This window comes from Macaca nemestrina, chromosome 17, assembly GCF_043159975.1.
Source record: "Macaca nemestrina isolate mMacNem1 chromosome 17, mMacNem.hap1, whole genome shotgun sequence".
Taxonomy (NCBI): domain Eukaryota; kingdom Metazoa; phylum Chordata; class Mammalia; order Primates; family Cercopithecidae; genus Macaca; species Macaca nemestrina.
In genome coordinates, this window is record NC_092141.1 from 1,482,848 (window position 1) to 1,498,416 (window position 15,569).

Here is a 15,569-nt window from a genome sequence, read left to right on the forward strand (position 1 = left end):
TGGACGATTTCAAACTTTTGCTGATGAGTCTGTTCTTTATGATTTGAAATAATGCTGTAAGTGATGAGTAGGTCGCCAAGATGGCCCCCCAAGTCCAATTAACAAAGACCTTGGAAAACTGCAGCGTACTTCGAGACTTCTCTGAATTCCTCATACATTCCAAATGTGCAAAATCCCCAAGGAAATCACGTTTTTCAGAGAGCTGAGCAATCACAGCTTTGGGCCTTCTGCCCTCACAAATGCAGTTAATATACTACTAGGTCAGTAACATCAGGAACACAATAGGTTTGCATGGTTTTTAATTCTAGTATCCCTTTCTGTGTGTTTGTTTGAGATGGAGTCTCACTCTCTTGTCCAGGCTGGAGTGCAGTGGCACGATCTCGGCTCACTGCAACCTCTGCCTCCTGGGTTCAGGCAATTATCCTGCCTCAGCCTCTCGAGTAGCTGGGATTACAGGTGCACGACACCACGCCTGGATAATTTTTGTGTTTTTAGTAGAAATGGGGTTTCACCATGTTGACCAGCTGGTCTCAAACTCCTGAGCTCAAGTGATCCACCCACTTTGGCCTCCCAAAGTGCTGGGATTACAGGTGTGAGGCACCGTGCCCAGCCATGGCCTCACACACCTGGCACGTGGGTGACAAGGAGGATCCTTCTCACTACGTTAGTGATTTAATAATATTGGCCGGGCGCGGTGGCTCAAGCCTGTAATCCCAGCACTTTGGGAGGCCGAGGCAGGCGGATCACGAGGTCAGGAGATCAAGACCATCCTGGCTAACACAGTGAAACCCCACCTCTACTAAAAAATACAAAATACTAGCCGGGCGTGGTGGCAGGCGCCTGTAGTCCCAGCTATTTGGGAGGCTGAGGCAGGAGAATGGCGTGAACCCGGGAGGCGGAGGTTGCAGTGAGCTGAGATCCGGCCACTGCACTCCAGCCTGGGCGACAGAGCGAGACTCCATCTCAAAAAAAAATAAATAAATAAAATAATATTGCACCTCTAGCAATGGGGTCCTTATTTTCTCTTGCCATGGCTGGTTGTGTAGCAGGATGTGCCTATGTGGCCAGCCTCCCATTAAAGTCTCAGACTAATACAAAAATTAGCCAGGCATGGTGGCAGGTGCCTGTAATCCCAGCTACTCAGGAGGCTGAGGCAGAAGAATCGCCTGGACCTGGGAGGCAGAGGTTGCAGTGAGCCGAGATTGCACCACTGCACTCCAGCCTGGCGACACAGCGAGACTCTCTACAAAAAAAAAAAAAAAAAAAAAAAAGAGTCCTCAATTTGATCACATCTGCAGAGTTCCTTCTGCCATGTAATATAACATACACTTTCCAGGGATTAGGATGTGGACATGTTTAGGAGCCATTATGCTGCCTACCATAGCCATTGTGATAGAGGGTTTGCTGTTGTTTGCCAAACGCACTCCGAATTGAAACCTAACTAACTCCTGGCTCTACCTAGGGAAGGCGGGGAAGGCTTCACAGAGGAGGCAGCCTCCTAGCCAAGACCTGAGTTAATAGGACTCTGTCTGCCTCATGGACAACGTGGAGAGGGCATATCCATGGAAATGCTGAAAAATGAGTGTGCGAGGTAAGTTAGTTCAGAAACTATGAGCAGCTCAGCATTGCTGGGGAATCCAGTGTCTGCACTGGGGGAGGGTGAGATCACGGGTAGCCTGGCACATTTGCATCTAAGGAGCTCAGCTGTTACTGTGTAGGTGACAGAAAGCCATAGAAGAATGCCAGCAGGGGGTGCGTAATTGGACTTAGGGGCTAGATAAATCATTTAGATTTAATGTGGAACATAAAAGCTGGGAGCTGGAGGGAAAAGCCAGGAGGCAGAAGATTCGGTGATTGCAGTGGTTCAGATGAAGGATGATGACATGAGTGTCTAGATATTCTTTTGTTCTTTTTGTTGTTGTTTTTCTTTTTTTTGAGACAGAGTCTCACTCTGTCGCCCAGGCTGGAGTTTAGTGATGTGATCTTGACTCATTGCACCCTCTGCCTCCTGGGCTCAAGTCATTCTCCTCCCTCAGCCCCGAGTAGCTGGGATTACAGGCACCTGCCACATGCCCAGCTAATTTTTGTATTTTTAGTAGAGACAGGGTTTCACCATGATGGCCAGGCTGGTCTCGAACTCCTGACCTCATGATCCACTTGCCTTGGCCTCCGAAAGTGCTGGGATCACAGACATGAGCCACTGTGCCTGACCAACATAAATAATCTCTTAATAAAAATTAATTAATTTTTGGCCAGACACAGTGGCTCACATCTGTAATCCCAGTCCTTTGGGAGGCCAAGGCAGGCGGATCACCTGAGGTCAGGAGTTCGAGACCAGCCTGGCCAACATGGAGAAACCCCGTCTCTACTAAAAATACAAAATTAGCTGGGCGTGGTGGTGCATGCCTGTAATCGCAGCTGCTCGGGAGGCTGAGGCAGGAGAATCGCTTGAACCCGGGAGGCGGACGTTACAGTGAGCCGAGATTGCCCTACTGCACTCCAGTCTGGGCGACAGAGCAAGACTTCGTCCCCAGAAAAATAAAATAATTATTTTTTAAAACCAGGGAAAGAGCAATCCCACCACGCAGCACTAAGAGACCTTGGGTTGCTGGTGAACCAGTCAGAGCCGCAGTCTCCCCATCTGCACAATGATAATAGTAGCGCTCACTTCAGGAGGCTGTTCTGAAAACTAAAAGCGACAGTGTAGGTAAAGCACTGAACCTGGTGCCTTGCAGAGAGTAGATGCTAAAGATACTCTAGTTCCTTCCCACCTCTGTCTCTATAAAAATTTTAAAGTAATCATTTTGGCCGGGCGCGGTGGCTCAAGCCTGTAATCCCAGCACTTTGGGAGGCCGAGACGGGCGGATCACGAGGTCAGGAGATCGAGACCATCCTGGCTAACATGGTGAAACCCCGTCTCTACTAAAAATACAAAAACTAGCCGGGCGAGGTGGCGGGCGTCTGTGGTCCCAGCTACTCGGGAGGCTGAGGCAGGAGAATGGTGTAAACCCAGGAGGCGGAGCTTGCAGTGAGCTGAGATCCGGCCATTGCACTCCAGCCCGGGTGACAGAGCAAGACTCCGTCTCAAAAAAATAAATAAATAAATAAATAAATAAATAAATAAATAAATAAAGTAATCATTTTTCTCAGCAGTTGAAAAGTGCTCTCAAAAAAAAAAGAGGCCAGGCGCAGTGGCTCAAGCCTGTAATCCCAGCACTTTGGGAGGCTGAGGCGGGCGGATCATGAGGTCCAGAGATCGAGACCATCCTGGCTAACATGGTGAAACCCCGTCTCTACTAAAAATACAAAAAATTAGCCGGGCGTGGTGGCGGCGCCTGTAGTCCCAGCTACTCAGGAGGCTGAGGCAGGAGAATGGCGTGACCCCAGGAGGCAGAGGTTGCAGTGAGCGGAGATTGTGCCACTGCACTCCAGCCTGGGCGACAGAGCCAACAGAGCCTCTCGTCTCAAAAAAAAAAAAAAAAAAAAGAAAAACGCAACGTGAGGTCCGGGCAACCTCCCCTCAGACAGTGTTATCTCAGGCTGACTGTAGTGAGCATCAAATGGGAAGACAGGAGCAGGATCGATGCGGAAAGACGGCGGATTTACTCTGCAGCTACGCAGCGCCGAAATAACAGGAGAGATTCGCGTGGTGTGAATACAGCCACACAGAGCGGTGGTACAAAGGCAGGGATTTCTGTTTATGATTCTAGTACGGTAGACAGAGCCCAGTTTCCAAAACAGCCAAATCTGCCCCAACACCTGATGCCCCTGTGACTGCAACACAGCCCTGATGTTTGGAGACGATCCACTCTCCACCCTCCTTGCCACGGGTTCCTCAAAACGAGAACAAGCTAAAAACAAACCTTACACAACCAGAATTTTCCAGCACAGTAAACCAAGGCAGGGAATGTCTTTGTTTTCACTGAGCTTCTCATTCGTGACTATTCTAAAATCAACCAGGAACGTATCAAGTGCCGGCCATGAGCCCAGCCCTGTGAAAGATACTGTTGTGAGAGAGAAAAGGGATCTAAACGACGGTCTCTGCTTTCAAGGAGCCAACTAACCGCTTAGTCTGACAGCAACACTTCACAGTAAACACGTCAAAGGCTAGTGCCTTGTACAGGGCAGTGGGTCTGTTGTTATGTGTTCACTGGGTCAATAAATTAATAGATGGCATAATAATAAGACAATTGTGCCGTGTGGGCCCACTCTAAGAACCGCAAGATGGGCTGGAGTCGTTGGAAAAGGCTGTACCAGAGGCTGCTAGCTGCCTACGCAATATCAATTCTTCTATTTTTCCTTGTAACAGAGCCCCTATTTTACGTGAGGTGGCCGTATCCCCAGATAAAATACTACATTTCCCAGCCTCTCTTATAGCTCGAGGTGGCTAAGGAGAAACAGAAATTGTCAAGAGAGGTTCCCAGGAAAGTGCCTTAAAAGGGAGACCAACAGCCACCACTCACTCTTTTTTTTTTTTTTTTTTTTTTGAGACGGAGTCTCGCTCTGTCGCCCAGGCTGGAGTGCAGTGGCCGGATCTCAGCTCACTGCAAGCTCCGCCTCCCGGGTTCACGCCATTCTCCGGCCTCAGCCTCCCAAGTAGCTGGGACTACAGGCGCCGCCACCTCGCCCGGCTAGTTTTTTGTATTTTTTTTTTAGTAGAGACAGGGTTTCACCGTGTTAGCCAGGATGGTCTCGATCTCCTGACCTCGTGATCCGCCTGTCTCGGCTTCCCAAAGTGCTGGGATTACAGGCATGAGCCACCGCGCCCGGCCCACCACTCACTCTTACGCTGCATTTCCCATTCTTCTAATTCCTGCCTGAAACGTGAGCGTGATGGCCAGATCTCTAGCAGCTATTTCAGACCAGGAGGTGAGCTTGAGGACAGAGAAGCAGAAAGACTGAAAAACCTGCATTCCTGATGATCATGGAGTCACCATACTCTCGCCCGGACTGCTGGCTGCTGGAATTCCCTTACATGTGAGATAAATAAGCCTCTATCTTGTTTAAGTTACTTTATTTTTAGTTTTGTCATATACAGCAAACCCCTATCAACCAATCCCAGATTCCATGGAAAATCAGCCCTTAAAGGAAGGGTTGGTTTGGGGGCTGGTTTGGGGAAGTCGAGGTGGGAGGGCACTTCAAATGCCAGAAAGAGCACAGGAAAAGATGCCGGATGGAATGAGCATTGGCGGAAAGCATCTGCGTAGAAAACAGAAAATACGAAGCCAGACGGTGGCTTTGCAGACATCAGGAGAGACAGGGCTTGACGGGGGAAGCATCAGGAACCCCAGGGGACCTGGAAAGGTTGTCAGATCAAGGCAGGCAGATCAAGAGGTCAAGAGATGGAGACCATCCTGGCCAACACGGTGAAACCCCGTCTCCACTAAAATACAAAAATTAGCCGGGCGTGGTGGTGGGCACCTGTAATCCCAGCTACTTGGGAGGCTGAAGCAGGAGAAACGCTTGAACCCAGGAAGCGGAGGTTGCGATGAATCGAGATGGTGCCACTGCACTCCAACCTGGGCGACAAGGGTGAAACTCCGTCTCAAAAGAAAAAGAAAAGAAAAGAAAAGATACACAGTCAAATATTGAGCCAATTGCTTTGTGAATAGTCTCTTATCCAGAAGAAAAACAGATGGACCAGAGGAAAAGTTTCCAGACATGGCTGCATTTACTGCTTGTACAGGAGGAAGGAATTTTTTGTTTGTTTGTTTGTTTGTTTTGAGACGGAGTCTCGCTCTGTCTCCCAGGCTGGAGTGCAGTGGCCGGATCTCAGCTCACTGCAAGCTCCGCCTCCCGGGTCCACGCCATTCTCCTGCCTCAGCCTCCCGAGTAGCTGGGACTACAGGCGCCCGCCACCTCACCCGGCTAGTTTTTTTTTTTTTTTGTATTTTTTAGTAGAGACGGGGTTTCACCGTGTTAGCCAGGATGGTCTCGATCACCTGACCTCATGATCCGCCCGTCTCGGCCTCCCAAAGTGCTGGGATTACAGGCTTGAACCACTGCGCCCGGCCTGGAATTGTTCAACACTCACCCTCCACCCTTTGGGTGGCAGGTAACGCGTTCGTGAGGTGAAAACAGCGGCGGTTTAGGTTGGATGGAGGGAAGTACTGAAGAGCCCAGCAAACAGTGATGCAATATCAACTCGGGTTACAAAGGAATCAGCAAACCACCAGCTCATGTGTCTCAAATGGCATTTTTTTCTTTTGGAGACAAGGTCTCGCTTTGTCACCCAGGGCTGGAGTGCAGTGGCGCAATCTTGGCTCATTGCAACCTCTGCCTCCCGGGTTCAAGCGACTCTCCTGCCTCAGCCTCCCAAGTAGGTGGGACTGCAGGTACATGCCACTCTGCCCGGATAACTTTTGTATTTTTAGTAGAGATGGGATTTCACCATGTTGGCCAGGCTGGTCTCCAACTCCTGACCTCAGGTGATCCACCCACCTCGGCCTCCCAAAGTGCTGGGATTACAAGCGTGAGCCACTGTGCCCGGCCTCAAATGGCTTCTTAACATCTCTTCACAATAGGGATGAAAAAATGACTCTATCACAGCTAAAGCTGAAAATTCAGTCCTTCAAACGAAGTTACTCAGACACCACTGACCACAAGGAATTCTTCCTGGAGCAGCAATCTCATTAGTCACTGATGGGAAGGACAAAAAACCCATCAGGTTACAGATGAACCAGGTTACAGGTAACACGACTACCTAGTAGGAAATTCATTTCCCATAAAGATTAAAAATAAAAAGTGTCAGGGCCAGGTGTAGTGGCTCATGTCTGTAATCTCAGCACTTTTGGAGGCCAAGGAGCGAGGATTGCTTGAGCCCGGGAGTTCTAGACAAGCCTGGGCAACATAGTGAGACCCCGTCTCTACAAAAAAATTAAAAATTAGCCAGGCATGGTGGCATGTGCCTGTAGTTCCAGCTACGTGGGAGGCTGAGGTGGGAGGATTGCTTGAGCCTAGGAGGTGGAGGCTGCAGTGAGCCGTGTTCATGCCACTGCACTCCAGCCTGGGCAACAGAGTGAGACCCTGTCTTAAAAATAAAATAGGCCAGGCACAGTGGCTCATGCCTGTAATCCCAGCACTTTGAGAGGCCACGTCAGGCAGATCACCTGAGGTCAGGAGTTCAAGGCCAGCCTGGACAACATGGCGAAACCCCGTCTCTATTAAAAATACAAAAATTAACCAGGCGTGGTGGCGCATGCCTGTAATCTTACTCAGGGGGCTGAGGCTGGAGAATTGCTTGAACTCAGGAGGCAGAGGTTGCAGTGAGCCAAGATCTTGCCATTACACACCAGCCTGGGTGACAAGAGCAATACTCCATCTCAAAAAAATAAATAAAATAATATAAAAATTAGCCGGGCTTGGTGGCAGACACCTGTAATCTCAGCTACTCGGAGGACTCCCTCTCAAACAAACAAAAAAAACCATAACAAACAAAAAAACCGTAACAACACACACACACATACATAGACACGAATACCCTCCACGGTCACTCTACACCAGGTATTCTGAAGTCTTTAAATATTCTCTTGCACTTAATCTTCATAACTATCCTGAGAGGTAAGTACTAATATTTGAGGCGGTACAGCTTGGTGTTCGAAAGCATGGACTTGGAAGCCAGACTGCCTGGGTTCAAATCCTAAGTGCTACTTATAAGCTGGGTGACCGTGGGCAGGGTTATTTAAGTTCTCCAGGCCTGGAAATAACAACAGTACCTGTATTAGTCTGTTTCCACACTGCTGTAAAGAACTACCCGAGACTGGGTAATTTATAAAGGAAAGAGGTTTGATTGACTCACAGCTCCACATGGCTGGGGAAACTTACCATCACCGCGGAAGGCAAAGGAAAGGCAACCACCTTCTTCACAAGGCAGCAGGAGAGCGAGCCCGCGGGGATCTTCCAAATGCTTTACAACCACCACATCTCATGAGAACTCCCTGGCATTAGGACAACATCCTGGGGGAAACCGTCCCCATGATCCAGTGCCTCCCACCAAGTCCCTCCCTCAACACGTGGGGATGACACTTCGAGATGAGATTTGGGTGGGGACACAGAGCCAAACCCTATCGGTGCCTATCTCATGAAGGTGCTGTGTGGAATCAATGAATTAAAGCATATAAAGTGCTCAGAACAGGAGCTGGCAAAAGTAAGCCCTCAGGGTTAGCCATGTTTATTATTCCCATCTGACAGACAGAGACAGAGGCTTGGATGGGCCAGTGGCTGGCCGGTGGTCTCACACCTGGGCAGAGGCAGGCCTGACTTCACAGCACGTACCACCCAACACAGCTGATCCCAGCTCTGCCCGTCCCCCCGCTCCTCACCACACCAACACGGCCTGGTCTTTGTCTTTCTTCTGGAACAAGCAAGGCTGCAAGGTGCGAAAAGGAAGATACTAAACGAATTGGCAGACTAACTTATTTACACTCTGATGTTGCCATCATGCGTGGACAAAAAAGCCAAAATGTGTTTTGGCTTAGGAATCTGCCCCTCATCTAAAAGGAAATGACCCTTTTCAAAGGAGGCCCTTTTCACCTGCTTCTGGGCCTCTGTAGGTGAGGCCTCACGTGTTCTCTCTCTGAAACCCCGAGACAAAGGCAAAGCCTGGATTGCCCAGTAAAAACTGACCTTAAGGACCTCTGAATGCAGATAATGAGTGTGATTGCTGGTGGGGGCCAATCCAGCAAAAAGAGACTCATGAGCCAAGATGACCTCTGCCTTGAGTCCTGCCCTGCTGCCTGAAAGGTTCTAGAAAGAGTCAGAGCCTTACTGGGAGGGGGAAACATGCATCTTATTCATTTGTACTTTTCAGAGGCAGGGACTCGCTCTGTCGCCCAGGCTGGAGTGCGGTGGCACAATCATAGCTCACTGAAGTCTCGACCTCCTGGGTTCAAGTGATCCTCCCACTTCAGCCTCCTGAGTAGCTGGGACTATAGGTGCACACCACCACATCTGACTGACTTTCTTTTTTCTTAGAAATGGGGTCTCGCCGGGCGCGGTGGCTCACGCCTATAATCCCAGCACTTTGGGAGGCCAAGACGGGCAGATTACGAGGTCAGGAGATAGAGACAATCCTGGCTAACACGGTGAAACTCCGTCTCTACTCAAAATACAAAAAATTAGCCGGGCGCGGTGGTGGGCGCCTGTAGTCCCAGCTACTCAGGAGGCTGAGGCAGAATGGCGTGAACCCAGGAGGTGGAGCTTGCAGTGAGCCGAGATCGCGCCACTGCACTCCAGGCTGGGAGAGAGAGCGAGACTCCGTCTCAAAAAAAAAAAAAAAAGAAAGAAATCGGGTCTCACTCTATTGCCCAGGCTGGTTTCAAATTCCCAGCCTCAAGCAATCCCCCACCTCAGCCTCCCAAAGTGCTGGAATTACAGGTGTGAGCCATTGTACTCAGCCACAGGCATCACGGAAAACCAAATCATCTGTGATCCAGAACGACTGGGGAGTGGGAAGCTCTGAGGAAGCAACTCGGCCAGGCGCAGTGGCTCATGCCTGTAATCCCAGCATTTTGGGAGGCTGAGGCAGGTGGATCACCTGAGGTCAGGAGTTCAAGACCAGCCTGGCCAATATGGTAAAACCCCATCTCATGTAAAAAATACAAAGATTAGCTGGGCGTCGTGGCACATTCTTGTCATCCCAGCTACTCAGGAGGCTGAGGCGGGAGAATCACTTGAACCTAGGAGGCGGAGGTTGCAGTGAGCTGAGATGGCGCCACTGCCCTCCAGTCTGGGTGACAGAGCGGGACTCTGTCTAAAAAAAGAAAAAGAAAGAAAGAAAAAAGCAACAACTCAAAGAAAAATGACCTGTAGTAGTGGTTAATTAACATTTATGGGTGCTTACTATGTGCCAGGACCTGTCCAAAATCCTTTAGAAATATGATCCCATTTATTTATTGTGGCAATAGTAGGAGAGAAGAGGTGCTTGTTAGCCTCACTTTACAGATGAGGGACTCAGGCTCACAAAAGTCAAGTAACTTCTCCCAACGTCACGAAGGCAGTCTAGCTTCAGAAACACGGTTTTAATCCGTGTTTTCAAACCTTTATGTTCATCTCACAACAAGACATACATTCTACACCAGCTCCCAGCGTACCCACACACATCCGCATATAATCGAAACGGAGTCCAAAAACGGAATAATACTCGCCGTAGCCAACGCACTCATCCTTAGAGATAAAAACCCCTGCCGGCCTGGAGCCTGCATTTGACTGGAGGGAGACAGTGAATAAGATCCACACGCAAAGTTGTGGCATCCACGGTGGTAATTTTGGGAACGCTGTAGAGAAGAATGACGCAGCAAAGGACAAGGGTGGGCAAAGAAGACCTCCCGGGTGCTTCTGTTGCCGACTGCACTAATCTCAGTCAGCTGTTACCCACAGCGTGAAAACCCCTTCCCTTAATCCCTCTACTCTAGTGCCTCCCTATATGCTTGAAGGCTTTTTCTCCTAGATTGTGTGTGCACACATGTATGTGGCAGTGTGCACATGTATGTGCAGGTGTGTGTGCATGCATGTGGCAGTGTGCCGTGTATATACGTGTGCAGGTGTGTGTATATGTGTGCATGCAGGTATGTGGCACTGCACATGTATGTACATGTGCAGATGTGTGTGCATGCATGTACATGTGAAGGTGTGAATGTGTGCATGCATGTATGTGTTAGTGTGCACATGTATATATACATGTGCAGGTGTGTGTATGTGTGTGCATGTATGTTTGTGGCAGTGTACCAAGTGTATACGTGTGCAGGTGTATGTGTGTGCATGCATGTTTGTGGCAATGTAACGTGTATACGTGTGCAGGCATATGTGTAAGTGCATGTAAGTGGCAGTGTACCATGTGTATACATGTGCTGCTATGCACGTGTGTGCATGCATGTAACCATGTGCAGGTCCACCCCCCACTCACTTCCTCACTGAGGCATCTTTGGAGACAGAAGCAGAACCCAAACTTGTGACTGCAGTTTGCCACAGGAGCTTGCCCCGCAGAGGGGGCTGGAATGGGGCCTGAACTCTAGCCCAGGCATCGCTCGCCAATGCCATGAGTGCCAGACATGTGCCCGGCTCACGTCTGTAGTCCAGAGGAAGGAGACTCTTGTTATCATTGGTCCACCCAGACGGTGCCGATTCCTAACGTGCATCAAGGTACCCTGTGTGCTAGAGTGTTCTACGGGAGACAGGCGACGACTCACAGAAATAAAAATCACTCCCTGGGGAAAATCTAGTGTGCTGGGCACCCCAGGCAGGGTGATGGATGTGGGTCTGGGGGGAGATGGGATTGGAGCCAGCTCTGAAGCAGCTGGGGCCACTTGGGTAGCCTCCACCGGGGGCATTTGGAACTTGGCACTGGGGTGAAATCTTCAGGCTCTTCCCTTAAGGTAAAGGGATATATGAAAATGTTACCAGCATGGGCGGCAAGAGCATTGCCTATGGGAAACACAGCCAATATTTGCTAATGAATAAGTGTAATTGATCAAAACAGATGACTTGATGGACCTTCCAAATGTGCTTTTAGCAAAGTGGACAGTTTTTCATTCAAATGCAAACTCACCCAGATAAAATCTAATAATGGAGATTTTGAAACAATCCCAGCATCAATGATTTTTTTTTTCCTCCTTCACTGGGCAGGAAGGCATCTCAAATTCCTGGTTGCAGCTTCACCCAACCAGACACCACCAGTGTCCTGCTTTCCGCGTGGCTACGGAGACCCTCACAGTTCGCAGACACAGCAAGGGGCTCACAGGCCACTCCCATCCCTACCTGACCTCTCCTCCTCAGCCGCATTCCCACTCCCTGACCTAGGAAGAGCTCGGTGGACGCTCGGTGGAGCTCGGTGGAAGAGCTCGGTGATTCCAGGCAATCATTTATTCAGCCATTATTCATTGAGCTTTGACTGCCGCAAGGCACCGCGCGTACCACCAGAAGGGGGTTCAAAGATGACTAAGACCAGGCCCTGTCCTCAGAAAAGAGAGCAGATGTGAGGGGAGAGAGAGGCCAGGAGACGGGGTGAAGGTCTCCGCTCACCCCAACGAGCATTTAATCTTTCTGAGCTTCAGTTTCCTCTTTTTATCGAACGAAGACGCTGGACTAGACATGATCTCTGGGCACCAGGCCAGCTGGAAAACCAGACGGGCCTAAGCCTTTCCCTTCCTCTCATGCTCCTAGCCTCCTAGAAAGCCAAGAGGCCGGGCGCAGCCTTCTAAGAAGAAAACGAGTCCGCAAAGGGGGCTGGTGAGGGCCATGGACCTTCCCTGAAGTTTCCATGTGGCCCCAACACACAAAGCAGCCTGGAGAAGAGGAGTCTGAGTTCAGAAAATTGAGTGGAACGTTTGGCCTTCCACGGCTAGGAAAGCGGAGCTCAGAGGGACCGGGAATTTCCGGGAAACGGGAAGCCCCTGGAGTGTGTGCAGAGAGGGGTGACAGAGGGGTGACAGCATCGGGTGGTGCGAAGGAAGCTGGCGGGGGTCTGGCCGGAGGGATGGGGGGTGAGGGATGTCATGGCCAGAGCTGAAAGCCTGAGGCCTGGGTGCAGGCTCCTCCCATATGGGCCGGCCACACTCCCCATTCCATCAGCCCTGCCGCCGCCACAGGCTCGCTTTCATAGAGTCGCCCGAGCTTAACGTCGCTTTGCACGTTTTTTCTAAGTTCCACAAGTGGCTTTGGGGTAAACAGATGCAGCTCATCCTCCTTCCCGCCCGCTCCCCAGCCCCGAGCTTGAGGTTAAACAGGGCCACGGAGTCGGCCGGGGAGGGGGCCCTGCAGCCTGGGGTGGGGGGCGCGGCGGGGTCTAGCGGGGTCCGAGGGGGGCGCCCACCTGCGGAGAAGCCGTCCTCGCGGTCGGAGCTGTGCCGGCTGCCGTCGCTGTCTCTCTCCGGCGAGCTGTGACCGGGCGAGTCTCGCTCCGGCACCCGCAGGAACCTCTGGCGCCTCCACGGGGGGAGGTGCTCGCGCCTGGGGGGCTCCTCCGCGGCGAGGGGCGAGCCCGGGCGGTCCTTGGCCTCGGCCTCCCGCTGCTCCAGGTCGCGGGTCCCCCGCTGAGGCCGCCACCCCCCGGGGATCAGGTGCGTCCAGCGGTGGGGGCTGCAGGCGCGCCCCGGCCTCTCCGCCTCCTCGCGGGTCCCGAACCGGCAAGGGGCCGCCAGCCAGGGGCCGAGGACGAACTTCTCGTTGAAATCCACTATCTCGAAGTCGTGGTCGCTGCCGTCGCCCCCCTCGTCCGTGCCGGGAGCCGCGTGGGGGTCCCCGAGGGGCGCGTCGTCCTCCCGGGCCCGGAACCGCAGCTGCGGCTGCAGGAGCTGCTGGTGGACGGCGTCGGCCCAGCTCCTCCCCCCGCCCGCTTCTCCGGCCGCCCCGGGCCAGGCGGGCAGGTCCACGCGGGGAGACTCAGCCTCGGAGTCGGGGCGCTCGGGGTCCCCGCGGGGAGGCGCAGCCTCGGGGTCGGGGCGCTCGGGGTCCCCGCGGGGAGGCGCAGCCTCGGGGTCGGGGCGCTCGGGGTCCCCGGCCAGCGCGGCCTGCAGGAGGGAGGCTTTGAGCTGCTCCTCCGCCAGCACCTGTTGCAGCCGCTCCAGGTTGAGTCTGCAGCGCTCCAGCTCCCGCTCCGCGTCGCGCACCGACTCCAGCCTCGGGACCGGCACCTCCGCCCCGGGAAACTCGGCCCGCCAGCGCCGCTCGAACGCGCGGGGGTCCCACATGCCCCGAGCTCCGCCCGCGCCGACCCTTCCCCGCGGCCCCGAACAGACCAGAGGAAAAACCAAGTTTCCCCTTCCGCCCTCGCGCCTTTTCCCCTTCTTCTTCCTCTTCTTCCCCTCCTGGGTTTCGCCTCCCTGACGTCAGCGGCTCCTCGCGGCGGGGGCGGGCGCCTGGGGGATGAGAACCCGCCCCGGGCATCCCACAGCCAGCTCGGGCCGCGGAGCCGCCGGGGGAGGGCGGGAGCTGCGGGGCCTGGACTCGAGCCTTCCCCGCCGCGCGCTGCCGGCCCCGGACCCCGCCCGCCCCGCTCCCCCAGCGGCCCCGCTCCCCGCACCCGAGCGCGGGGCCCCGGACACCCTCCTGCCGGGTCGCGGGAAGACGTGGGGACTGAAGGCGATGTGGCTGGTGTCACCGCGGACCCGCGGGGTCGCCCTGCGCGGGGACTGATTGATTGATTGATTGATTGATTTTCCTTTTTTGAGGCCAGGTCTCGCTCTGTCGCCCAGGCTGGAGCACAGTGGCGAGATCATGCCTTAAACTAACTTGACAAAGAACACGGAGCAGTTTAATCCAAATCCGGGGGTAACGCTTTGGGGTTTTGTTGGCCCCTGTAAGCTTCCTTTTCCAGGGAAAAACACTCAAGGACGACGGCGCCAAGCGGCTCTGCGGGAGGCGCCCGGACCTCAAACCTGGACTCTCGGGGGACTGAGTCCAACCGTGGCTGCAGCGGCCGCGGCCTGGCGGAGGGCCCACGTGGGTGTCTACGAGGACCACCCCCCAGTCCACCTCCTCTTTGCCGCCTCAGATACTTCCCCTGGGGAGGACAAGAAACAGGAGCTGGAGAGGGGGCCTGGGGATGGCGGTGCCACGTGGCCCTGCCCTCCGCACCTGGCTGAGCAACGCTTTCCAGTTCTTCTCCGGGGTTGTGGGTGAAACCCCACCGCCTGCGAGGAGAGGCCCTGATAGCCACCTCGTGCTTTTGGAAAGAGGGGACGCCTTATCAATTCACGTTTTTATTCACCTTATCAATTCACCTTATCAATGATTCACGTTTCCTTCATTTTAAGCATGAAGAAATTGATCTAAGAGGCCGGACGCGGTGACTCATGTCTGTAATCCCAGCACTTTGGGAGGCCGAGGCGGGTGGATCACCTGAGGTCAGGAGTTCGAGACCAGCCTGGCCAACATGGTGAAATCCGTCTTTACAAAAATACAAAAATTAGCCGGGCATGGTGGCAGATGCCTGTAATCCGAGCTACTCGGGAGGCTGAGGCAAGAGAATTGCTTGAACCTGGGAGGCTGAGGTTGCAGTGAGCCGAGATCACGCCACTGCACTCCACCTGGGCGACAAGAGTGAGACTCCGTTTCAAAAAAACAGAAAAAAGAAACTGATCTAAGAGGCCAACTTGGCAGCTGGAAATTCTTCCTCCCCACAGCACCCTTTGGGGACTGGAGCTAAACTCAGCCACCTTCTCCGCAGCCCCCACCACCCACCCGGCTCTCACCTGAACCACGGGTACAGGCCGTCCTGCTCCCACTTTTCCAGCCCCTTAATTCATCCCTCAAGGCTACAAGGAAGATGTTTGTTAACCACATATGTGCCATGTGTTTGCTCCAAGCCCTTTCTTGGCTCCTGTCCCCTACAGGGTGGAGTCCAGAGTCCTTAGCATGACACAGGAAGTCCTCCCACATCTAGTCTCTGCCCACCTCTCTGCCTTCTTCCTATAATTTAGCTTTGCCAGCTCAAAGCCGGCCCCAAAGACCTCACACCCTTTTCTTCTTCCTTAGAACTTCTCATCTGTCCCTACACGCTCGCAAAAGTCCCCACTACCTGGGGACCTCCCCCTCTGATTTGTTTGTATCAGCATTGGATCTGGGGCCTGGCT

General features: G+C 53.0%; 1 protein-coding gene across 3 annotated transcripts in view; it reads right to left on the reverse strand.

Moving 5' to 3' along the window:
* LOC105471552 (ABR activator of RhoGEF and GTPase) overlaps nt 1–13,708 on the reverse strand; it is a 231,096-nt gene extending 217,388 nt beyond the window's left edge. Inside the window, exon 1 of one of the 3 annotated variants that reach the window (XM_011724082.3) lies at nt 12,809–13,700. In XM_011724082.3, the coding sequence (XP_011722384.3) occupies nt 12,809–13,685 (877 nt within the window). In that variant the 5' untranslated portion in view covers nt 13,686–13,700. Of the gene's footprint in view, nt 1–12,808 lie in introns of all 3 variants that reach the window. The other 2 variants (XM_071082078.1, XM_024789803.2) reach the window with 2 other exon arrangements.
* Nucleotides 13,709–15,569: the final 1,861 nt, after the last annotated feature.